The 27,164-nt window shown below is 41.2% G+C and overlaps 1 protein-coding gene across 1 annotated transcript in view; it reads left to right on the top strand.

Annotated features, from left to right (window-relative positions):
- Positions 1–6,260: 6,260 nt before the first annotated feature.
- gpc3 (glypican 3) overlaps positions 6,261–27,164 on the top strand; it is a 95,780-nt gene continuing 74,876 nt past the window's right edge. The window contains exons 1-2 of the mRNA XM_018669503.2: positions 6,261–6,973; positions 15,414–15,575. Of these exons, the coding sequence (XP_018525019.1) occupies positions 6,817–6,973; positions 15,414–15,575 (319 nt within the window). The 5' untranslated portion in view covers positions 6,261–6,816. The remainder of the gene's footprint in view (positions 6,974–15,413; positions 15,576–27,164) is intronic.

Raw genomic sequence — 27,164 nt, 5'->3', positions numbered from 1 at the left:
TCTTGTGTTGCTTCAACAGTTGAGTGCAGACAACTACAAATGGAAGAACTTGTCGTAGACTATGAGCAGTAGTTGTTGTAGTTTGTTCAAATCAGATCGTAAGGACTGTCTGCACTGATCAGATCAGACATCACCAACCCATCTGCATGGGTTGCTTTTGTAAAGTATTGCATGAAGTGTTGATGTGTTGTATTAGGAGTGACCCAAAAGACAGCCTGAATTTGAGATGCGTAGAGATCTGACTGGAATCAAATTATAACCACCTCCAGATGTGATCAACCACAACAAGTGTAAACACCTTGTGTTGCCTTTGTATAGATATATTTTCAATTCTAAAGGTAATGCATACAAACAAAACCTTTTTTTTAAAAAAATATAATAAAAATAATAATGATTAAGAAACAAGTTAATACAGAAAATTATACATCACCACCTTGGGTTGGCATTAGGGCAATTAATTTCTGTTTTACAATGCCTTGAACTAAATCGATATTATTAATGGATTTACTAATATTATTAGAAATAGAAAAAGCTCCATGTTCATTAGATTTGATAGATAGATAGATAGATAGATAGATAGATAGAGAGTGTCCACTGATCTGTGTTCAGTTTCAACAAATATTGACTGAAGTCTGCTGTATATTAACCTTCAGCTTTTGATGAGATATAACAATACTGTGGAAGCTATGAAAGCTCTACTGTAACTATGGCCTTGTGCTGAGAGGATTAGTTGGTCAATTGATCAGTTTATCAACAGGAGAACCATTTTAAGTATCAGACAAAAATGACAAATATTCAGTGGTAATTCAGAGGATTTTCTGTTTTCCTATACTGTATTGATCTTTGTGAAGGGGTAGGGTTGTAATAAAAGCTTAGAGGTCCACTTAAGCTTCAATCAGGAATTTGAAGACACCACCTTGGGTTCTGGGTAACTGACAGCTATTTTCACTATTTCTCTGACATGGACTTAAATGAAAGATAAATAGATGATAAAATAATCATTCATTGCAGCCCTAGTATTACCTGTAGTTTATCTGCAAAATATTGAAAGGCCAATAAACAGATAGCTCCACAGGCCATTACTCAGCAGCAATGTTGTGTGATCTTTAGTGTCAACAATGAATGAAAGGATATTTGCTTAACTTGTAGACATTAAAACATAGTCATCTCCAAAATACTGATTACTGTTTACAATCACTGTTTACCTCTGTTATAAACAGATATATCTATTTATCCAGTGGTGTAAATTATTATGGCTAAAAATAACCCCTCCTCCCAGTTGTAGCTTTGACTGTGAAGCAGTAATGTCAGCCCAGTTCAAAACACTGGGACACATTCCATCCTACCAGGGAGGTATCCAACATGAGGCCTGTTCAATAGGCTGGCAGGCTGTTGTCTCTGTGGAGCTCAACTATACTTTGTGAAGACCTACTAAAATAAAAATATATTTGATGTAACAGATAAATTGAAAATGCACAATGATCTTCCTCCATGAACTAACCATAGATTTCTGCAAATGATCTCAGTATGTTAGTGACCACAATTAACCCCCGTCTTCTATCAGTGGAAGGCTTCATCAGATCTGAAATGAGTCAAAATGGGCAACTGCAATTTCCCTTATTTTAAATTCAGCCAATCAGAGCCTGTAGAAGCAGAGAAAATGCAGTATGGGAAAGTAGGTTAAAGTTCAATCAGGAAAAAAGGCAAGTAAGGCAACGCTGCAGCCGGTTTCCAAAGCGGAGGGAGGGGCCACATGCATTGGAAAGCCTCTGCATCTCTCAACCAACTTGTTGGTTAGGTTCTCCGCAAAGTTGGCTGTTGCAAAAAAACTGAGTGATATTTGTCTGCATATGAGGCGGGATGGCGGAGGGACGAGCTCCTGCTGCAGACGGAGCAGAAGGCTATGTGGGGGCAGGGTTTACAGGGGTTACAGGTCACAAGCCCCCTGGGTGTCTCTGACCAGCACGGCACTGAATGGAGGAGCGAGATGGGTTAATGAAACTATTCTCAGATCAGCCTGCTAATTCCGTGGTTGCGGGGAAAAACGTTTTCATTGGAATACAGCTCCAGAGGAAATGTCTGAATTTGATAGCAGGATGCGAGGGATACCATGTTAATGAGAGGATTTAAAGACGACATCCGTAAAGAGTGCGTCGCCCGCGCGCATCTCCCCACCCCCAAACAACAAAAAAGATGCTCCCACAATTTCATGCATGACAAAACTTTTTGTTTGTGCAAAGGGGTAGCAAAGAGGGCTGCAGAGGATATAACATCTGCGGACTGAGGTACGTATTGGAGGAGTTTTCTGTATTTCTGCTTTCTGAGATTCTGAGATTATATATATATATATATATATATATATATATATGCGCGTGTGTGAGAGAGAGAGAAAGAAAGAGAAACATACATTCATTCAATTGAATAAACCCCAACTAACCTGTAGGCTGTTTGCAGGCTTTCCTTATTCTTAGACGTACAGGGGAACGTGCGTGGTTGTCATCGTGCGTAACCTGTGCGTAACAAATGTTTGTTTTCGACTGGAACTTAACCTGAACATTGTTAAGGTCTGGTCATTTCTCCTCACTGGATTGCTGTTTCACTGAAGGAAAACAGGGAGCATGCTCAGCACGTTGTGTGTACTAATCCTGATGTAGCCTATATAATACCTCTCCTGTCATCATAATAGTGAAACTTTGTGTATTTTGTACTGTTGGGGTCACAATAATTCCATTTGTTTACTCATAGATGATTTACTGAAGTCTTTGTTGTGTGTATTTGCACCTTGAGGTTATCCAGGCTGTATTTTACTAATGCCTTAAGAGCTAGACGTTCATCCACCCGCTGCTTACCAGCTGCTAGTGTTTGTGGTGATTACGTAATTGAATCAAAGCGGATGTGATTGCAGTTGAAATCCAATTTTTAATTGTCGGGAGTTGACGCGCTCATCATCACATCACAAGACGCTGTTGGCGCCACTTTGTTAAAGGCTCCACGAGGAGCGCTCCGACCTGCTCTGTTAGCCTGTCTCTACCTCAGCTACACTGTCAACACTTGTGTTTAAGGCAGTGGTGACAAATATACAAGTTCTGGTTTTTGATTTTAAAGGTGTGAAATGAGGTTTTTGTATTCATACTTTTGAGGATGGAGCCTTTACGTTCCCTCCTAGTGTTCACTTCACTTCACTGAAGAGACAATCAGTGGATCATAGTATTTTCAGTCTCCCTTCATCTCCGTATTTAAAAAACCTGTGAAGATTTACAGCGTACAGATTTAAAACTCGTCCTCTCTGCAGAATCTATATCGAATGGACGAACCCAACAGACACAATACTGGAAGTGCACTGTGTGTGTGTGTGTGTGTGTGTGTGTGTGTGTGTGCGCGCGCGTGTGTCTGTGTCTGCTAAATCAATTTGTGATTATGTCCATAATCAGCAAGTCAAGAAGAAAAACTATTAATAAGAGTTTCAAGGGAATTTCCCCACAATGTGTCAGTCTCTCATTAAACTGTGGTGTAACCTTTGTATGATGGAAAGTAACTAAGTTCTTTTACTTAAGCACTGTGCTCAGTATACCTTGGAGTACTGCTCAACTCGACTTTTATGTTACCTTATACTTCTATCTTACATTTCAGGGGGATATAATGTAGTTTTTACTTCTTCTTACTTCTTCTTCTGCTTATTTATTTGTACATATTATTTATTAAGACTAAAGTAACTGGTTACTTTGCAGATTAAGATTTTAATCCTCTTATGATGCATTGTTCCAGATTAAGTACACAGTACATAAACAAGCAGTTAAAATGAGCTCCACCTCAACCAGCTACAACATTAAAACAATGCTCCAATGTTAATACTTGAGAAATAATAACATATTTTTTGTTTTGATAGGTTAAATTCGTTCTACAGATAATGCTTCTGCACTTATACTTAAGTAACAGTGTGAATACTTTTACCTGATAGAGTATCTAAATACTTCTTCTATTACTGTATATAAGCTTTAAGTTGAACATAGGCAAGATAGCTCTATTCATGAACATATTTTTTAACCTTGCAGCCAAGTTAAATTATACTTAGAGTGATTTATGGTATTTTGAAGCTCTGACATGCTTGAACTTCTGTGAAGTTAATCTTATGTTACATCCCTGATTCTGCTGCTGCTGCTGCTGCTGCTTGCAAAGCCTGTCTTCAGTCTCCAGCAATGAGTCACAGGATCAGGTTAAATATTTATATTCATTTGTCACTTTCAACGGATTTTGTTGTGTTTCAGATGGTCAGACTGGAAGTGTCTCGCCTGGAGGAGTTGGAAGTTATCCAGTACGTCATTCCCCTCCAGCTTCCTCTGTCTCTTATGGCCCTCCAGCTAAGGTGCATCTAGTGTAGTTAGTGAATTAGTTCAGTATCTACTGCCCTAGTTGCTCCTTCTGGCTGGAGGGCTTGTTATTCCGAGTCTGAAAAACTTTTCACCACATCTGCTCTGCACAATACTTTTATCTGTGATGCTTTGTGTCTTTCTTTTTACAACACATATGTTTAGTGTTTAAGTTAGAGTCAACATGTGAACAGAAAACTGCTGTATAGAGTATATATTTAAAACAAGGTGTTAAAGATGATTATTTTAAGTACTGATTAATCTGTCAATGATCTTTTTTTCTTTTAACTGATTGTTAGTCTGTTAACAAGTGAAATAGTGAAAAAAGTCCATCCCAGGTTGCAAGAGCTCAAAGTAACACTGATGTATTTTTTGTTTTCTGTAACTGATCAGTTTACACTGATTTAAAAATAGAGAAGAAGAACAGCAAATTCAGGTAATAGAAAAAAGAGTTCAAAAGAAATCCTTGATAATTGCTCATGCTGACGGGTTTTTCTGATTCACTACTTGTTTACTTGTTTCAGCAGCACTAAAAGTGCATGTAATTTGCTAAATTAAAGCATGTAACACCTCTTACAACACAGTCTGTAAACTAGAATTAATCTCTACACAGTGTGTGGTAAGAAACAGCAAGTAATTCATGCCTATGATCAACTAAATCATTTTTCAGTGCAGATGAGAAGTCAAGTGGTGGAACACAGTTATAGTCAACATTTGAATATCTTGTGTCACATAAACAGGAAGGTGAATAATTTGCTGTCAGCTTGTGTAACATTTATTTACATTTATCAGTGTGTGTGTGTGTGTATGTGTGTGTGTGTGTGCACAGGTCTTCCCCTCAGACGTCCTCAGTGGCTCTCAACTCTCTGACTCTTTAGGCTGAACATGTTATTGACTTGGCAGTTCAAAAGTGCTCACAGTGCAGGTAGTACACACTCATCTACTGCAGTTTGTGCACTTCAGGTACTGCCGGTCACCTTCCCTCGTGCCTCAGACCGAGTTTATGTGGCGTCTCAAGGTGGAACTTCTGCTGGGCTTTTACAGCGAGTTTTGTTGGTTTGCTCTCAGCCTCTGCCAGTCTCTGCTGTGCAAATCCATGCAAAGCTCCCTGTTTCTCAGACGTGCAGCCAAAGGCAGAGATATATGGGTTTTGTTTTCTGTTGTTCTAAAGCTTTGATGAACACTTGAAAAGACTTAAAAAAAAATCTCATTCTCCGCAGGCACAAGAGAGCAGCTGTTGTTGTTTCCCCCTCTGCTGCAGTCATGTTTGACTCAACAGGCACCTCAGCATTAACTCCCTCTGTCATTGCTGTTTGTCTCGCTGTTTTCGGGTGGATGACTCCGCAATTTCAATACTTGACACACTGAAAGAAATTGCACAGTATCCATCTGCAATCCGCCAGATGTTGTGAACAGCCACACATTGATTAGCTCGTTCTAATTAGTGCAGAGATGTTTTTTGAGGGACTGCAGAAACAGATGTGTTTTCCTCTGATTTAATGAACCTTTTGCCAGTGTGCAGAGAGGATGAGGTACAAATGTTGGCCTCTGTGGTGTCTTTGGTGTGGAAACTGAACACTAGATGGCACCATTTCAACTTTATTGGCTCTTTGGAGCTGAGTGGAAGTGAAATAAGTGTCCACTTAAGATGAGAAAACGATGAAGTAATAATCAGTGTTAATGAGATGCCATCAGGTAATTATATTGCTGGAGATGGAACTGTTTATGTTCACTTTTGCTATGGTTGTACACATCTCTGTACGTTTCTGTACACTTTCTCCATGATAAAAGCTCATTCCCAACTCCCATACTATCCTTATATGTCATTTACATTGTAATATATGTGCATTTCCTGGCCACATTACTCTTCTCTGTTGTGTGGACTGCCCTAATTACATCCTATAACACACAGGGCTATCCATCTAACACGACAACAGCTCGTGCGACCACATGAATCCCTTCCTCATTTCACCACTCCTGCAGCCTCTCAGGGCCAATGTATCAGCCCGCATCACTACTATTACACGAAACGAGAGATCTCCTTATACGCGCAGATTCACGCCGTGGCGCGCGCGCTTTTGGAGAGGGGGACAGGAGCGCGCACATGTATCCGAAGCTCGTTTATCTGTGCAGCGCTAGCTATAGAGAGTCAGTACCGCAAGTGAAGAGGGACTCATAAGTTACCAGCATCGGGGTAGCTTCACCAAGAAGCGCAAAACCGAGCAGCTTTCCAGGTGGATGAGCGGGTGAGGAGGAGGAGGAGGAGGAGGGGGGAAGAGAGAAAGCGGAAGGATGCTGAACCAAGCAGATCCAGGATCTGCAGCTTCCTCACCTCATCAGCGCCAACGCGGGATCCTCCTGTAACTTTTCACGCGCTGAAGTTAATCCGAGCTGTTTGTCGTCGCTCTGATTCCGTCCGGTTTGGCTGAAGCGCTGCTCCTCGCCTGCCATGGTCGGCTCGTCGGTCCACGGCGCGCTCTTTCTGTGCGCCTTCCTCCAGCTGTTCTCCCTGCTCGGCGGACAGGTGCCAAACTGCCAGGAGGTGCGCACGGTGTTCCAGTCTCTGCACCCGGGCTCCAAGTGGGTCCCCGAAACCCCGGTGTCAGGTAACTACCATCAACTTCCAAAGCTTATACCTGCAAGTGTAGCTCCATGCTTTACGCACAAGATGTCTGGTAACCGCGTCCTTAACCTATCTGAACCTCTGCAGGATAAAAGACATCTCCACATTTTCAGCTCTGAATGTAATCACTCGAACTATTCAGTTGCAGGCGACATTACAATCTCAACAGTTCTCTTAGGCCATCGAGTTTTTTTTTTTTTTCCTAAGGCTGCTGACCTCTCCAATACTCGCACTGAGAGCCAACCCACACACACTCTCCATCCCTCTGGCTGAACATTTCCTGCTCTGAAAAAATCTATCAGCCACGTTAAGTTTCTTGTTAAAATTGCAGGTTGAATTATATAAACCAGCAGTTAACAGTTAAATAACAAGCTCACAGAATCGATTTGTTCTGGTATTGATCCAGAACACGGAGCCAAGTAACCTCTTCTGAAACCTTACCTTTGATTGAATCAGTACTTTGAAACATGGGAAGCAGATATGATATGAGCATCTTTTCTGTGGGTATTTGTTCCTCTGCTAAGTTTTGTTGTTCTGTTTTGTTGATGGAGTACACACACAAAGAATAAGATCAGCACTCTTCCTTTATGAGAGTTGATTAATAGTCATGTTCCAAGCTGGTCTCTTGGCAGCTCTTCCTCAGCCTCATTGTCACAGAATATAGATTAGCAGTGTGATATGAATTGTGACCACCACGGGAAACAATTTTGTAAAAGATGCAATTATCCAAACAGGATAATTATTGTTCCCTGGAGCTCGAATGTCAATGACTCTGATGAGGAAGGGACGTGTCTTGGAAGAAGTGAATTCTCTTTAGGTGGAATAACTCAGGACTTTGTGGGATAGAGGAACGACTCCCCCAGCCTGTTTTGCGGAACACGGCATGTTGGTGTGCCTGCTGGAGCCTGTTGCATACATTCTGATTGAGTGTGTAAATCTAAATCCCTCCCATGTGGCTGAACCAGAGCCAGCTGCACATGTTAATTAGGTGTTTTTAGTGTCATGTCAGCACTGGGATTCCGCCCCCCCAACCCCAGTTAACTGGCTTCCCCTCCATTCTCACACATCTCCCTCCCACCTGACTTAGAAGAGGTTTACCAAATAACACTAAATGGTCAGTGAACATGAAAGACTGTAGCCAGTCACAAAGTACCTCAACTCAAATAGCAGGAACGATGCACCAGTGCACTTTGAAGCATATTTTGTCATGCTTCCTTCACTGCATATTAATCTACCATCTGTGGGCACGTGCATCTCCCAACCGCTGAGCCCCACTTTTCTCCATCTTTAGTCACACGCCCTCCACCTATAGGCCATCAAGCATTTTTATCTGCCAGCCAAAGCGGGAGTCATCCTAGCGAGAGAAATATTTAGCCTCCTGAAATCTGAGGCTGAACAGCAGTCCAGCTGCCCGTGCACCTTCACTGAGGGATCAGTCTGAGCTGGACGCCACACAAACACACACAAGCATTTGGCTCAAATCCATTACTTACACTGGACAATGCTGCAGCAAAGCAATTCATCCTGGTTAGTTAAGACATAGTTTGGTTTTCACATTCCCATCGAGAAATATAGTTTAACTTTATTTTGAACTGATGAAGTCTGCTAAAGAAAATGACACACACACACACACACACACACACACACACACACACACACACACACACACACACACACACACATACATCAGTAAATCATGAGTAAATACAAAGAGTTCTCACATGTTGTGTACCTGTGATCCGTGCTGACAGAATGTTTTACACAGCTCTACCCTTCCAAATCCCAAACAGGTCTATTAGGATTTCTGTCTTTGCAGTTTTATAACAGCTTGTCCATGAGAAGTCAGGGAGTTACAGCTATATAACTGACTCGATACAAGACAAAAATAATATATTTTTGGTAATGTACAGCTCATATACATCTTAACATGAGTATGTTTTTATTTGGTGTAATATATATGTTTTATGGGCATTTCTGTATTTTGTCACCTTCATTAATTTTTTTTCTTACTATATTTCTACAAACTGGGTTTTAATGAAGAAGAAAAGAAATCAAATATTTAAAGGGCACAAATTGGTTGATTTTGGACCTCATAAAACAAGGTCAACAATGTAATTAATAATAAAAACAATATAATATAAGATGCCCAGTTGCACCTTCACTAAAACCTCTATTAGGTTTTAACATTTGTCATACTGAATCTCAAACAACAAGAGGTTTGTCAATAGATATGATTCATACAGGATGATCATCATCTTTTATGATGACTATCCTAACATTATCATTCCTTTTAGTACAGAATTCCCTCAGTGTGTTTCTGCCCTTTTACTGCAGCTCAGCTGGGAAACACTATCCTGGAAAACACAAAGAGCAAATTTTATAAAAGGACTGTATAATTTTAGCAGATACCCACTTGATTTGTCTTGTTCAGACGGCTGAACCCACATATTAGCTCCATCTTTCAAACTGTTTTTCACAGAACAAGGACTAGTTTGTCTCCCATCACTTACCACTGGCAAATCATCAGGGAGGGATATTTAAATGGCCAGTGTGAACAGGAGGAATGATTACAGCAGGCAAAACCTGTTTCAAAATTCATATGGTCTCCTGACTATTGTTTTAAGGCAGAGATGAAAAATGATGAGCCTGTCCTTTAAACCTCAAGCATTCCCATGAGCTCAGTATTAGCACTCAGAGTAAAATAATCCAGAAATGAAACAAATGAAACTTGATGATTTTCTGCAGACCTCTTAATCCCTCACCGTCCCAGGGAGATCTCAGGACCTCCCTTTATGAACCACTGCAGTAAAATAGAATGGGAAGTGATTTCAGGACTCAGAGTCAGAACAAAGCACTGTAAGCACAAGTGAGGAATGGACAGATTTGCCACTCATTTACTTGTAAAATAATTTTATAGCGTATGCATTTGCACAGGAGAAAATCACCCAAAATCATTTTTAATTCATCTGATGGAGTCAGAGCTGCAGTGAGGATGCTGTGTGACCTTGATTGTGCCACAAAATGATGAAGTCTCTTCATTTTGGCACCAACATTTTTATTACGATAATGTGAAAATCCAGAGAGTAGTGACTTTAACCTTGTAAAATTTGTGTTTCATTTGATGGAATAGTGCTTTTGTTGGATTGTGACCCCTTAATTAAAAAAAGAAAAGACCAAAGAGTGAGTTTTCCCACTCTGTATTAAACAAATCATTTGTAGAGGTTAAATTATTAAGCAATTCACAAACAAACAGACCAGAGGAACATCTGACAAAACAAACATGATTTGATTTAGCACAAGCTCGTTTTCCTCTTGTGTGTGTCATCTTTTAGCCCTTCTGAATTCTCTCATGGTCCCATATGTGGGTCCCAACCTCCACTGGAATTATGTAATATTGATTGTTTTTCAGCGTTTGTGCAGAATAGTTGCAAAACCAAACATTACATCATCAACAATAATCACATTTACTGCTTTCCCTCCTTCTAACGCATAATAATATATTCAGTTTTTGTGGGTGATTTTTCAGTGTCTGTCTGCATATCCACATACCAGAGGAAAAGGGGAAAGTAGCTACTGCAAAAAATGTTTCATTATTTTCAAAAGCTTGCTATTTCTAAATAAATGATATTCCACTTTTTCACTGCTCCACTTAAAAATATGACATATTAAACTTTCTGGCAAAGTTTCCAGTATTTTATCTTTCTTTATATCCAGTGATGACGCTGACTTGTCCATCACGATCCTACAATATTTAAGGGCTGTATAAAAATTTCAAAATTAATTTCCTTAATGAGACAGAGTTACGCTGCAGTGCTTGTACTGTAGGATTTCCATAAATCCCAGCTCTTCCTCCTCTGTCTTAATGAGCTGTCTTTTTTCTTTTTTCTTTTTTTTTTTAAAGCATGAAATATGCACCTTCTCTTATATGTAGTTCAATTTTTGTGTTATTTTTCTTGTCATGCCTCATCCATAATATATCCTTGTCATTAATTTATACAGAGTAAGTTGGAGCTTTTCAGTCTTCTGTAATTATTCTGAACTTGCTAAAAAATTTGGCGTGTAAATGCGGAACGGAGGGCTTGTCGTGCAGTCTAATGTAACATAAGCTCTTCATCGAGGCATACAGCAAATGAAAGATGGATGAAATTAAATGTTGAGGATGGCTAGCTGTGATTTGACTGGGGAAGTATCACTTTCTGTGTGTGTGTGTGTGTGATAGGGAGATGTGAAGTAGCCTGTATTGATATGGAGTATAGTGCGGGGGAGGTGGCTGATTCAGGGAGATGTCCGCAGGAAGGCAGAGCAGAATTCTAATAATGCTGCATGTGGTGCCAGGGGGCAAAACACCAAAAAAAACAAAAGCTTAAGTTTTTCTCTCCACCGGCATGATTCAAAAAGAAGTGAGAGCAGAGAAACAACATTAAAACCGAGGTGTGAAAAAAAAAAACAAAACCTGACACAGCTGTAGGAGTAGTACCACTCATGTCTTTGTTGTGGTTGTTGCTGTGGGTGGTTGTAGTGTCCGAAGGTGAAATGGAGGCTGTGGTGTCAGTTTACTCCATTGCATCATGTGCGCGTGTGTGTGTGCAGGAGGTGCATGAGAGGAGCCCTAGCACTTACCCCAGGACATGAGTGTGAAAGCATCTCCATCAGTGTCAGCGGCGTTTTTTGAGCTGAGGACGTGGTGGATCTCTGACAGCAGCAGCTGACCTGATTCATGAGAGGAGCATCAGATTCACACTAAATGGAAGAGTAATGCTAGTTTGCTGGAGGCTGAGGTGACAGCTGCCACTTATTTCAATTGAACATCCTGCACAGTGGTCCTGTAAGAGAGGCGTTTTTCTCTTCTTTTTTTTTTTTAACTGTAAGCTGAAACACGCCTCATGTTGTTTGATATTTTGTAGCAGGATGCCAAAAAACAAAGGTCCAGGGGATGTGGACTTCTCAGTAATTAGCTGCGGGGGGTCAGGTCATCCAGGCTTGTTGTTTATCATGAACAACAAAGACCAAACACTCCTGCGGTTTAAATGACACCGCACACAACTAATAGCTGGATCAGTCTGACCTGTAGCAAGAGGTCTTTTTGTCTAATTAAGCCCTGATTTGTGTTTTGTTTATTCAGTTTTTTCTCTTTTGAAAAAACCCCTCACTTTAATGAAGGGCTCTTGTGTTTTGTGTACACTTAAAAAAGTCTTTCACATTCATGCTTCCAGCTTTCAAATTATTGCTTCATCAAACGACTTAAAGTAGAGCAAGTGAACAAATGCACTAAAAATACTTAAAACAATTGTAATCCCCAGTAGCTAATGATATTATTATTCCTCAGGTCGGTTGTAAATTACGCTATCTTCATTTCATTTATTGTCTCTACAAAGTGACACTGGCTTATTTTGCCCTGGAGTGGAAGCCATGGGTTCCCACACGCCTCCACTCAACACTGGTACCTGATGTATAATTTATGCTCATAATGAACAGCTTTTAACATATTCTATATCTTAATACAACTTGTTTTCCCCCCGTGGTCTCCATCATTAAACTTGCATAGTGATGGCTTTCTAATTGGGAAACTTGGAGATACACACTGTATTTGTGGCTGCCCCCGTTCCCTGGGCTTGGAGTCCCCAAGCTTATTAAAGATGTGAGGAGAGGGACTTCTCTTGTTGTCTGTGTGTACACAGTGACTGTTTGAGCCCTGGCTGGAGTTTTCATCCCGTGGCGTTTCAACTAAAACTTTCCATCATGAGAGCAACAGCTAAGAATTGTCAGATAAGGCACCGACAAAGCGAAGGGCGATCAATGTGCTCTTAAAAAGCCATCCAAAGACCTTGACACTCATGAGAGCGGCTGCTGTTCTGCATGTTGAATTGTCTGGCCCACTATTTCAGAGTATTGATTCAAAGTACGTAATAATTTAAAGGCGTCACCTTGAACTGAGATTGTATGTTGGGGAAATTTACATCTAAATTGCTCCGAGCTCACACCTTGTCTCTCTTCATTTTGTTTGAGAGACTTGGCCATCAGGACACAAAAAGCGACTAATTAACCAATAACAGACTGATAGAAAGGTGCTCTCAGTGCCTGGTGGCTATTAAGCTCAAGGTAGGTGAAGTGAGACGAGCTCAGAACAAACCTGTGCACGGATGACAAGGAATAGAAATAAATAAAAAATGAGAAAAAGGTAGGGGGAGGAGAAAGAGAGCTGAGCCTAGAGCAAAAAGGAGAAGCAGGAAGCTTATTCCCAAGTGATCTGTCAGTCAGAAAGAAGGCTTTATTTAGACGGTGTGATTTTATTATTTGTGAAACTCTATGGGGAATTGTCTCCCTGCCGAATCCTTCACTTACTCCTCACTGCTGTGAAACTTCTGTAATGAAACGCATTTATCATCTGCAAAACGACAAAAGTGCAGATGAAACTGTCTGTTTTGCTGGAGATAATTGCTAAATCCCTGTCTTCTTTTCTGCACCGGGCCGTGCTCACCTCACCTATGGTGCTATTGACAGCTTAATAATTTTGCCCCCGCAGTCAGAAATTAACTTGATCTTATCTGTCAGGAGTCCTTTGTCGGTATTGATTTAAGATATTAAGCCTGTCAGTATGCATACAAAAGGTGCTGTGTGACAGTTTTATTGCCTGTTTCACTCATTAGACTGTACACCTCTAAACTGTGATGGGAGTCAGGAGAGAGCAGGGAGTTAGCTTGAAGCTGTTCTCTGTTTGATTCCCCAGTACTTATTAATTATCAAGACTGTCACTCTGTTGTGTCTCCTGCTAGTTTAACTTCCCTCCATGGCTGCTGTTGTCATTGTCCCAGTCTCAGCTGTTTCTGAAGGTCTATTGTTTGAAGATCTGTAAGAGACAAAGCCTCAAAACAGTGGAGATTTTCATATTAAGATAAACCCTTGGTCTCAACAAAAGCCTTCCCTCTGTCTTCTGACACGCTTGTTATCAAGACTTTTCTGATATTTATATATATACATCCACAATCTGAGCCCTCCCTTCAAATTAATCTCTCCGCTTCCGTCTCTTCATCCTCCGCACCCCGAGCAGCTGAAGCTGGCAGACTCCCCTGACATTTGTTTACCACACCATCAATCAGGCCCTTGTCACTGACGCCTCTCAGGCAGCAGATCCTGCAGACAACTCCTCGACACAGCTTGGCACGGTACAACTGCAGCCTCCACCGAAGCTTTCAACAGCCACATGGGACAAGAAAAGACTGAGAGGGGGAAGCACTGAGGAGAGAGGGATTTTCACAGGAACTCCTCTTTGTGTTTAAACATCAGTCGGTTGTGCCCTATTTGTGTCGGTGTGTGCATCATTTTAAAGGAGTGATTTGGGAATAAGGTGGAAATTTATAGCTTGTGCACAGAGAGTTCATTTTCCAGTGGACTTTTTCTTTTTCTAAAAAGGTATTTTGACACAGAGTAATGAATCGTTGCATAAAATCCATGTAATATGATCTCCTTTTCAAACTTTTAAAATAGAGTTCCTACATCTCACTGTGTTAGTGTGACATTGTGATAGTAGAGGCATGTTCGTATATAAAAACTAGAAAGAATGGCTCTTTATAAATCATGTCCTTCAATCCATCATCACAAACTGCACTTCATTCACCATCTCTGCTGCAGCAGCTGAGGCTCCTCTGTTATCCTTGATCAGACTCAATTCTAACTGCGTACTCTTGATCTGCCTCTACACTGGGATTCTTTTCAAATTAAATGAATTTCTTTGGGGTGTTGTTCTTTGAACTGGTTGTGTACGGCTACATGAACCCCAATGAAACATCCTTGTCCCCTTAGTTTCTCTGACATTGGCTTACATCTGCACCTTACAAAAGACTTCTGGGAATCCAATTATTTCTCATCTGTGTAAACAACCTTTACTGTCTGTGGCCAGGTTCAGAAATGTGGTTTCATCACCTACAGTCTTACTCGTCATACATAGTGTAAGCATGCTCAAACCTGGGTCTGTTTGTTTGTCTGTGAGCCGCACTGCTCCCGGCTCTCGTCTTTGTGCCTAAAAAATACTTTTTTTGATCCTCGGTGTGAAAAGTGTAGCCTCGAGTGGTGGAGAGTTTCTGTTGTGGACCAAACTCATCTCTGAGGACAACAACACAGTCTTGGTGTATTGCTTCAAAGTGCATCAAAATGACTCATTTATATAGCAGCGATTTATTTTTGACTCCTGCTAAATAACACAGCCTCTACATAATAATCATACGCTCATTAAGGCTGCAAAATCTGCTGTAGATAGTGTTTCCTGTGTTTAGCATGCAGATGATGATGATGAATCTTTGTGAGTGTGTGTGTGTGTGAGGAGGAAGAGGTCTTTCTGTGTCTGAAAATTAAACAACAGTGGCTTTCCGGCTCCTTCCCCCATGCTCATCCGGACTCCTGTCCTGTCTCTGCTGATTTCCCGCCAGGTTCGGATCTGCAGGTTTGCCAAACCAAAGGCCCGACCTGCTGTTCCAAGAAGATGGAGGAGCGGTATCAGGTAGCCGCACGCAGCAACATGGAGTCTGGCCTGCAGGTTGTCAGCGCTCAACTCAAACGGCTCATCATCCAGAATGCTGCCATATTCCAAGGTAAGCAGTGAGTGCAGTTTGTCCAAATCAGTCTCAAACAGCCAAGATATTTTTAACTGGCACAACATCATAATTACAAATTAAAACTGATAATTGACGCCCTCAAATCATCACAGTAAGTATTCACTTTCTTGGCTACACATCTCTGTTCACGTCAGCGAATCACTCCTCCAGGCAGTGAGTCACATATAAATAAAGCAGAAACATAATGCACGCAGACAGGGATGAGACGTTCAGCTGCTGTTCTACTAAATGTTAAAATGGCAGAGACGTGTGGTTTGAGTGACTTTAGATGTAGTGTGGTTGTTGGTGCCAGACATGTTGTTCCAGAAAGTGACAGCCTCCTGAGATTTTTGGCGCACTGCAGTCAGTGATAACTGTTATTCACAGAGTGAGAAACGCCAGTCAGCAGTAGTCCTGGAAACCAATCACAGATGAGAGAGGTCAGGGGAGATTCAGTGGTAGGACAGGTTCAAGCTAACAGACGCATTCAAAATAACAGCTCAGTGCAACAGCGATGTGAAAAATGTACAAATTGTCAGACCTGGAGATGCCGAGGTTCAACTCCTGTCAGCTGAGAAATCAAGAAGATGAAGGTACAGGAGGCAGGTGATTGCTAAAAGTGAATGACTGAACAGTGAAATGACACCTGGGCTAACGATGGTGGAGATGGATACTGAAAAGTCAGCAAGAACTCTGTTACACTATCAAATCAGCAAATCCTTGCTGAATTGTTGCTTTAAAGAACTGAGGCTGCTTTGGAAGCAAAATAAAATTGCAACTGGTTCAGAGGTGCACAAAAAAGAGCATAGACTGAGTATGTTTCTTTTAATTTACCCTTTGCTGATTTTGCAGTTTTTAATGGTCCCCTTTTCCTTTTGATTATTTTTGTTTAAAAAAGAGTTCCCTTTAAAGTTCTCAAGTGATTGAGAAAATCTTTAATCAGACAGCAACAGCAAAGACCAAGGCCTACTAATCCTGTAATAATTTGACATCTTAGATAATATGTATATTAGCTTTCTTGCAGACAGCGCATACCACTCTCTGTGCTAAATATGACACTACAGCCAACAGCCAGTTAGTTTAGCCAATAATCGAGACCATAGAAAGCTTCAGAGGTGTTGCAGGGTGAATTTTGTTACCTTTGGACAAAGCTAGGCTAATTGTTTCCCCATTTTTCAAGTTGCTAAGCAAAGCTAACTAGCTAACCATATGGACATGATTTTTATCTAACTCTACAAGAAAGTTCATTTCCCAAAATATTGAACTGTTCATTTAATGCACATATTCGTGACAACGTAACAAAGAGTATTGATGAAATATAGCATTTTGGCTAACTCTGGTGTAATTACAGTACTTTTAAGGTAAAATTCCAAAATAATGAAAAACAATGGCAGAGCTGCACCATGGATCTGACTCAAAGCAGGTGCTCCTTTTGCACAGGTAGAAGTGTGCAGCCATACTAGCAACAACTGTTGTGAAATGTCCCTTTCACATTTTATGTTGAGCTTTTGTTATCACCCTACACAGGCCTTTTCAACACAGTGCAGCAGCTTTGTTTACTGTCTTGGGGTTTACCACTTGAAGTGCGATGTGTGGACTCACTGGGCCAACTTTTTTGAGAATGCATACTCATGGGTTGTGAAACGCAGCACCATCCTGACATGCCAATTAAAACTTGAGGGTTAATGGGGACCGTGGGGTTTGACTTGGTTGTTACACTCTAACTATGTTAGAGACTGCCGCTGTGGTTTGGCTGCACTTTCCTAGAAGGGGTTCAATACTAATTGCTTTAGCATAGGACTTGAGAGAACTCCCCAAACAGCCCCTGGACTGAAATCCTTTTAACATCCTGGTCTTATCTGTTTCCCTCTACTTCATTTTCATCCTCTCTCTCTCTCTCTCTCTCTCTCTCTCTCTCTCTCTCTCTCTGACCCTGTCATCCTCTCTCTCTGTCTCGCTCAATCTACTTGACTTTTCTTTCTCCTTCTGTCTTTCTCTCTCCGTTTGTCTCTTCCTCTTGTGTTCATGCCACTATTGGGAATTGAGTGCATGCCTTGTTTGCAATCTTCTTTGGTGCTCACTGTCTCTTTTCTTCAGCACTCACTTCTGCCAGAGATCAAAGGGCTTCCCCTTTCCACCCCTCTATCTCCTATCTCTGAGTGCTCCCTCTATCTCTGCATCCCCTCTTCTTCCAGCTCCACCTGCCCCACTCTGCTTTCCCAAGCCTCAGACTACACCAGAGGTTTTCTCCCTTTTGAAGTCAACTTCTCCAAACAATAGAAAAAGTAATGGCTCTTTCTATCTTTGTCTTTTAAGCAGCAAGATGACAGGCAGCTTTAACATTAGGCTTCTTCAAGATCAATACCAGGAAATAGGTAAGGCATTAGGAATTTCTAATGATGCGTGCCTCTTGTGCAGAAAGTCTCATATGCCATTTGACAATCTAATGAGCCTTAGCTGATCTCTTTATGGTATACCAGGGAAATACTATGTAATGGATAAACTGCAGCATCCACTCTGAAGTGTGACAGACTCTTGGATTTCATTTTGATTCACATTAGCGAGATGATAACACCATCCTCCCCCACACGCTGTGATTGCCTTGCACTCAGTGGCCTGATGTTGTCAATTTAGTTCAAAATGAGAATCTGTAAACCTGTGCAGGATGCTCATCTTTAAATCTATTTTTTTTAAATGAGAAGCTGATCTTGTGCATGCTGAGAATTTAATTTAGTAAATGAATTATTGAGTCCAATATTTCTGAAGAGTGTATTAGTATGTGATGCTGCTTGTCACCTAACGTGGTACATGATTTTTATTGCATAAAGGTGATGTAAGAGTTCTTAAAGGGGCACGCCACTGATCAGTTTACTCGTCATGTAGGGTTCTTCCAGTGTTGGATAACTAACAATTATTTATTATTTGTTACATACTGAAAAAGTAATTATATCATTTTACTGATTTCTCATCAGCAAAAGTAACTGCATTACTCATTAGATTACATTACATTACTCCATTCGTCAAAGACATCCTCCACACTTACACTGCAGGTCGTTTGTGCAAGCAGTGGTTTACTTACCAGTCTAAAAAAACCTTGCAAGTTCATCAATTGAATTCCTTTAAGAGTTGTCTCCAGCAGTGAAAAGTTAGCATGCTAACCAGCTAGCTCTGGCTTGGCTGGCCTAACTCACTGTATTGTCCAGACTGCCCTGAAGAAACAGCACTGCTCAGAGAGTGTATTGTCACCTCTTATATTGTGTCAGCAATAATGGCTGAAGCTCTTGGTAAGCGACCATTAATGCCCACCCCCCCCCAAAAAAAACAATCTATGCTGGCAGAGAAAACTTACAAATAACCAATCAGGATATTTCAGCTACTGCGCCTTTAATTCTTTGGTAATCTGTCCACCAACTACATGGAAATGCATTACTGAATTGATTTAGGATCGCTCTGAGTGCGATTAAAATTGATTGCCATTATTGAATAATCTGACTTTTATTTTTCCACTTGGTCAATTAATCATTTAATCTAGACAATTCTGACAAATACTGACAAATGCCCACCAAAAGGTTCAGAACTCAGGTTTGCATCCTCAAACTGCATACCTGTCTCCTAGGAATTATGTTTAAATCGATAATACATTTTTTTCCTGAAGGAAATGTATTTTCTACCTGGCTTATGAATACTACATTTTTTCCAGAGTAAGAAATGCTACATTTACTGCACCTGCAAGTGTTAGAGGTGATTGAGGCAGATGGTGGGTACCTAAAGCACACTTTTCCACCAGAGACCCAGATCACCCTCTTTCTCAAACCTCCACCAAGTGCTGTGAGTGCCTAAACATAACCATAAAATGCTGTAGTAACAAATGAAATACATTGTGAAACAAATGCATTCAGTGTCAGCATTTTGCAACTTCATTTGATACATTAATTAAAAACATTATCTAATTACGTTAATAAAGACTTCACTTAGATGTAATCTTTCATCTAATCTTTTGAAACATGGTTTCTGTTGCAAATTAGTAGTAGCAAGTGTCATTTCTAGGAGAAGAGGTTCCATGATATGAAACAGAAACAGCATTTTTGTTTAATAAATTACTAGATCAACTATTAAAAGAACTAATTTCCATCTAGTACACCAATTAGAAAGATGCCACAAAGACAGTTGGGAAATCAGTGTGTGTACTGTATGCGTGAAAGTCGGTGGGAAACTCACTCAGCGCTACTTTGGGGCTTGTAACACGTTTCTGATTCCAAAACAGTGTCTTAACACTGTGACTCAGCTGACTAAGGCACAGATTTATGTCTGTGATGTGATTATACTTCACATCTCATGTCATCCCCTCTTTCTCACCCATCTTCTCTGTCCATATCCCTTGTATAACTGCCCGACCAAGCAGAAACTCATCCAAAACCATCTTCTGGCATTTTGGGGTGATTGGCAGCTCTAATTGTTGTTATTTCCCCAGCGATGTGTCCTTCAGAGCTGTGCCCACTGCTGCTGTTGTGATGCTCAGCCTGAGCCTGCAGATTAGGAAATTAGATTACCCTCCTTTGTTAATGAGACAAGCTTTTATTTAACTTTTTAAAAAAAGGATTTGTTGGGGTTATTATTGTGTAAGACCTGAAAGCCGCGGTAGCTGAGAGGCAGTGCAGGCGGGATCTGGGCACTTTTTTGTTGTGCAGTGCTTGTGTAAAATGACACATCAGAAAATGAGCCTCTCCTGACTGCAGTGCCAGTGGAGAGAACAAGACCACACTGCTGTCTGCTTGGTTTCATCACAGCTCGGTGCTCCTCTGCAGCCTGAGGAACAGGCTTCACCCAGAGGGAAGTCACTCTCAAGTCCAAAGAGCAAACCCAATTAATAAACATGAGAGGACGGGATTGGCCCGATTGCTTATAAAGTCAAATATGTGAGAAGGAAAGCTGCAGTGTGAGTGTGTGTGCAGATATCAGCGAGTCTGTTTGATATCTGCTGAAAAAAGTGGGACAGCCAGCCTAGTGCTCCTGGAATGACTCAATGAGTCCATAGAAGGCTGGCACAGTGGGGTGTTCGAAAACAGGTCTGACTTGGACTACTTTCAGGCAGCATGAGGGCGATCTGTATGTGGCTTCACTCGTTGCTGCGAGGTAGGGGAGCTTTCTCCACTTTACTCCGCGCTCACAGCGGCGATGCTCTGTAAATGATTGGGAGTTTGGAAGGAGCTTGAAAGGATGCTCATATCTTTTTATCAAACATAAAGACACCAGGCGACCTGCGGTGTGCACTGCTTGACAAACTTGCAGTATCTGCCAGGACATACGCACATGCCATAATTTTAAAAGTTCACTCAACAGAAGTGTGAATAAATCTTCTTTTGTGTCCTTGAGTTCCTCATACCTCATTCCTAGCGGGCCAACAAATTAGCATCTCATTAGCAGTCGCAAAAAATTCTATCGACTTCCCCTGCTTCTTCTGGATGGGTTTTAATTACTCTAAGTGTATAAGGAATTAGAATGGCAGACCCCCTGTGGCCCTGGTGGAGGTGGTTGTTGACCTTGAGAGGAGGTTGCCCTCATTTGTCTCCGATAGTGCTGAATGGACATTTGCTGTGGCAGTAACCCAAACGAGATGTGGCAGGAGGTGGATGATGCAGAACCTGGCAGGCCTGAGCTGCCTCTCCATCCAGCAGCCAATAATCAAAATCAGACCTCGCTGGCCTCTGCATCCATTCCCTGTCTCCTGCTCGTTAGCCATCCGTTCGATCCTAAGTGCTCCAGGCGTCTGGCCTAAGCAGGCCTTTCCTCTGTTCTTCCCATCATTTGCTTTCCAATAATCATCCCCCTGCCTCGTTCTCTCCATGGAGTCATTTTGTCTTCTGGAGAAGTTTCCCTGAGTAATCCAATAACAGGGAGGACTGGTTGGATGTATGCCTGCTGCGAGATGTCTGAAGTTGTTTACTTGCTGCCCCGGGCTAATCTAATAACTTAATGATGGGGAGAGGCAGTTTTGCTATGTCCAATGAGCTCCTTCGAGCATCGTTTATCCGACACGATGGGGTATACCAGCCATTACCACATCTTCTTCTATCAGCTTGTAATTTGGTTTTAACTTAATTGCTGCGTTTTATCATTATGCGTCACTTATTACTTCGCTTGTAATGAGATTTTCGGGACTTTCTGAGAACTCTGCAGGGCTGGCAAACTGTTGTATAGATTGATACTTAATAAAGCAGTGTAATTCTGAGGAGCACTGTCTGTTTGAGTTCTGTGCTTTCTCTTGGAGCTCTGGAGCCCACAAAGGAAAAAAGTCAGAGTGTCTCTTTGCAGTGAACAGCCTGAGAGAACATTTTAGTGTTTGTGAGCCTGAGGAAGAAACGTCAGCTGCAGCTACAGACACACAAGCACAAAACATCCAGGTACAGCAAATGCATCAGTGATGCCCTTCTTATTATTTCCTCTCATTATCCAGTCTGCTGTCTGTGGAGACAGTCTAATAAAAAAAAGTTACTCACCAGAGGCAAATACAAAAAATATGTTTGGGTGCAGTTTGCTACTGAATTAAGATGACATGGTTTGCATGTGAATATAATGTATGGTTCCCCTTGGTGTGTCACATTTTCCCCATGTGTGTCAGGCAGGAGTCTTTGTGCAATTCAAGGCAGAAACTTGAATCCTGCTGAGTGAACACTTCACATTTTTTGTAAGACCTATGCAAAACATACGTATGTTGCCACACATGTATGTGAACATATACTGTATGTTTGTAGCCTCATACTGTTCTGTCTCCAAGATGTATTTTATTCCAGCAGTTACATGAATTCTGGTCTGAATTGATGTTGCAATTCTCAGGTGATTGATTTCTCTTGTAAAGACTGACGGTTTAGTATTTTCACCCATTATTAGTCTTCTCTTCAAGTGGTCTTTGGCAGCATTTTCAATCAATATCCCAGAATGTCTACCTCCTCAAAAAGAACACTTGCACAAAGCAAGAAAAAGTGAAGAGATCTCATAACATTTCCTCTGAGAAAAGAAAACTGTCCTCACCTTCACTCATCTCTTCTTGGACTTGATCTTTGGCTCAACCAGGAAGGTGTTCAGTGGGAAGCTGTTGGTCAGGATGAAGTAGCAAATATTGTTGCCACGGGTGGTCAGTGACTTCAGCTGAGTGGGCTTCCTGATTTTCAGGGTCATTTTTACAGCCTTCAGGTGAGTATTAACATACTTCCATGGACCTGTGAGCCATTTGTCATTTACAAGTTCCAACAAGTTTGAACTGACATATAATTTATTCTAATAAATCTGAACACAACTGACACAGCCTGTCATATAATATCGTGTAGAAGTGATGTTGCCTTGTTCAGTTGTAGTGCCTCCTCTGCCAGTGACAAGCTAACGTTACTGTAAAGCAGTACAAAGGCAGAAAACAGCCTTACTTTCATCCTTGATTTTCTTTATGTGGTTTCAAATCCCAAGTGCCTTCATGCATTTCTTCTCAGATAGTTTGCTGTCAAGGTTATGTGTTCAGCAAGAGTCACTAGTTTCTTTCATTTTGCTTAAGCAAAGAGGACAACAATCTCCTGAATGTTTACTTAAAGTGCAACAGGCATGAAATGGTCTTATTTCGAGAATATCCTCAGCTGGACTGGAGTGCAAGGCATGGCCTGCTGTATTTATATACTGAGAATATGACATTCAAACAGATTATTATAGATTGAATATTTAATCGTGTTAAATGCTCAAAGGGTTGAGCAGATTTTGAACAAGAGTCAGAACTGTGACAGACAGGATCACATTTGGCCCAACATGTGCAGTCAATTGCTGTTGACCACTGCTTGACCTGAGAGATAAATGGTTTTCTGTTAAATATCAAAGTCGCCTCACTCTGAAACCAAATCAAAAAAGGCATTTGCTTGGTAAAATAACATCATGCTGATGCTGCTACCAGGTTTGTTACAAAAACGTACAAAGTTTGAGTCTTTAACACATAATGATATCCCACTAACAATGTTAGCATTGTAGCTACGGTTGGGAGTACTGGAGTAGTAAATACTGCGCCAACCAATGCACAGCACAAGACCTTTGTTTTTCTGCTGTAAATTGAATACACCTTCAAGGTTGACCTTCACCTTTGTAACGACAAATACTCAAATACTTACGACAAAAAGTGAAAGAATCTGATTTAAGCTGCAGGCTGCTGTTGTACATAAATAACTGACAACAAAACTATCAAATTTGGCTTTGAAAAGTTTTGCTGTGATTATCCATCTGAATAGGTGTCAAGTGCATAGAGCGTTTCAAATTATTCAATTCAATTTATTACATAAAATTATGAAGGTTAAACCTATTATATGTTAAATATGTTGTCACAAGAGATTCTATGACCTTATCTGCATGTTAAAGGACCCTCATATTTGTCCCAGTCCAAAGGTTTAGAAATTCTGGCCTAAATTATTACAAGAACTTAGGTTAAGGGTAAACTCACCTGGGTAAACCTCAGTGAAGTAGGGGAATAACCACTGTGGTTGTCCCTCACAAAGAAGAAGGAGAGGCTGCTGAAAGGCTGACCATGAAATCACCTCATCCTGGGAATTATTTCACTTCTCATTCACCCAGATAAACCTTTGTTTTCATTTTTTACATGCTTTCAGTTCCCATTGTTTGGCTTTCCAAACTGACTGTCTTATCTCTGCAGGCTTTATGTAGGTTGCCAGGCGCTCCTGTCTCGGCGGGAGGCCTCGGCATCCGATTCCCAACAGGGCTGGCTCCCGTCGTCTCGCGTGCTTCACAGTACACCTTTTTAATCGTGCCTCTGTCTTTTGATTTGACCATACTCAAACCCAAAAATGCAACGGCTGTCTCTCTGCTGATAATGTGTCAGCCAGTCAGCACCCCATGGGGTGGATATTTGCATATTATTTCAGCTCTGGAAATCTTCAATAGCAGAATTATCACCCCAGAAAGAAAAGAGCCAACTCTTTCAGATTCACTTTGGGCCGTTCCTATTCTGCATTTCCACCATCATACTTTAACAAAGGCTGATTTCTCAACCGAGATTAAGAGTCGGTGTATTATGTTTATTCTCATTCATGGGAGACCTGTGGAGAAGAGGATTGGTTAGCTTTGCTTTTGAGCTTGTCTTGTGTCCTTGAATGTTTTCGTGTGAACACCAGTGTCTTACTTGATAAAGGAAACCTTTTATAAATTTGAAATGAAGTTTTTACTTGCAGTTGCATCTTCAAATATACTCAGCCCCCTCTCTTCTTCAGCTTTAAGGTGTGAATTTGTGCTTCATTCTTCCCAGACCAGAGAAAGCACTTAGCTCTGACAGATCTGCCTCATTAGATTCATTTATTCTCATTCAGTCTTTTGCGGAGAGACACGATTTTGGATTCAGCTTTGGTGTCACCTCAGCAGAGTATTATCTGCAGGGAAAACACATGATTTCTGTTCATCTTTACAATTCCTACGCCACCTACCCTGTCGTGTTCTGTACGATGTGACAAAAGTTGTCATAAGTGGTTTCTAGGGATGAGCGTGGCTCTCCGTGTTTGAGCCACATTTTAATGATGTGCCCTGTTGCACGCCTCTCGAGCTGAATTTCATCATAGAGGAAAAACAAACAGTGTGGAGTGAGGATCAAAGTGTCATTTGAAATGCTATCATCAAACAGAGCTGAAGGGACTGACAGCTCCTCCCAGCTCCAGCTGAGAGAAGGAGCCTTTGTTTCTTTCAACGTCTGATGACTAGTGCATCACCCGGGACGGAGAGGAGAGGGAGAGAGGAGATAGGAGAGGAGAGGGAGAGAGGAAAGGAAAGGAGGACATAAGAAGGAGAGGAAAGCAGGAGGAGAGAAAAGGAAAGGAGCAGAGAGGAAAGGAGAAGAAAGGACAAGAAAGGGAAAGAAAAGGAGAGAGTGAGGAGTGAGAGCAGCATATTGACATGAACACATCTCATACTGAGCTAATGAGCTCCTTTAAATGAATCACCCTGCGCCTTCATACATCATGCGAGCCTTTTTTTTTTTCAGACTAATGGATGATAACAAATCTGCTTTTCAGAAATGCCCACAGCTCTATTTAATCAAACACAGTTCTCTGAGCTAAATCAATGCAAATGTAAAATCACATTTGAACAGCCACATCTATTAACAAGATGTGTTTGAGAAAGTACACATTTGTCTTCATATTAACCCAAATGGAGGCTATTCTTAGACGTCACATTGTTTATATTTGTCCTCACTCCAGGGTGGGAGTATTCAGTATAAATCTAGAGCCTGAATGATTCTTTACAGCTGATGTGTTGTGGCTGCTAACTTCTTTCTCTCTTTTACTACTACTGCTATCATTCCCTTAATCTGAAGTTACTTGAGTTCAGCTCTGTGGGGGCAACCCCAGCAAGACCTGAAGGTGTTTGCTTGTCAGTCTTTCTCTTTGTGCACAGCGTTTGGCAGGTTGCAGCATGGGACACCTGCTCCTGAATCAAGGCTTTTCATAAACAAGGTTGTTTATGAAAAGCATCCTCCGCTTTGGCAAAGTGCACTCTGCAGTCGGTTCACTCGCAGGTCTAAGTTGTTTGAACCTAATTCAGGTTGCGGTTTCATAATATCAGCGCAGAGTTTCCCCGAATAGAGGGATTATGAGACTGTCACAGCGCTGAGGAGCGACCCATTTTATTTCTGCTCATCCTCTATATGCTCATAGTTCTTCCTTCACCTTTCGACCCAACCGGTTTGCCCTTTTCCTTCTTTTCCAACCATGCACTTATGGTTCAAAGCAATGCATTTTTCATTTTGGCCAATGAAATATTGAAATGCTTACGCAACATGTGCTCAGTCATGCAGACATAACAAGCATGTCAGGGCAGGGTGGAGCAGGGCAGAGGGGCTGATCTTACATCTTTGGGATCTCATGGCTTATTTAGAGCAATATAAATATGTAACAGAAATTAACCAAATTTAACTTGTTCTGAAACACGGAGACTGTCCTCAACTGAAAAACAGTTCTACAAGCCGTGTGTTTAAACACCTAAAGTGAAGTGTGTTGACCCTTTCTTGAAAGGTGACCTCCCACCGCCGTGCCAGTTATCGTTGCCTTCTCTGAGCAGCTTCTCTAAAGGTGGAAGTAGATTGCTAAGTTTGTGGTGGAGAGCCACAGTTCTCAAACCTGCACACCTGTCTTAGCTGCCTGACCTTTACCACAGAGAGCTGAAGTGAAACCAGAATTTGCAGTTTCTATTCCAGAAGTAAGAAAACCTAGTTTAAAATGAAACTGACATTTGCAATAATTCAAATTACAAGACTAAGTCTACTACCATGCTAGCGCCTCAGTGAGGCTGTACTTAGGCACAGCAGTGTCTTGAGATAAATGCTACTGTCAGCATGCTAATATGCTCACACTGACAATACTAACATATCCAACTGGTCTATTAACATGTCCATCATACTGATAATTGCTTATTATTTCTAATGACAAAGTACAGCTGAGGTGGATGAGAATATTTTTGTTTTGAGGGTATTTAAGTACAAAATCAAGAGAAACAGATACACTTGATGATAAGTTTGGAGTCACCAAAGTAATTGCTGTGCTTCTTGGAACATGAATA

Source organism: Lates calcarifer, linkage group LG8, assembly GCF_001640805.2.
Source record: "Lates calcarifer isolate ASB-BC8 linkage group LG8, TLL_Latcal_v3, whole genome shotgun sequence".
In the NCBI taxonomy this organism is placed as follows: Eukaryota; Metazoa; Chordata; class Actinopteri; family Centropomidae; genus Lates; species Lates calcarifer.
This window is presented reverse-complemented; position numbering and strand designations above follow the sequence as displayed.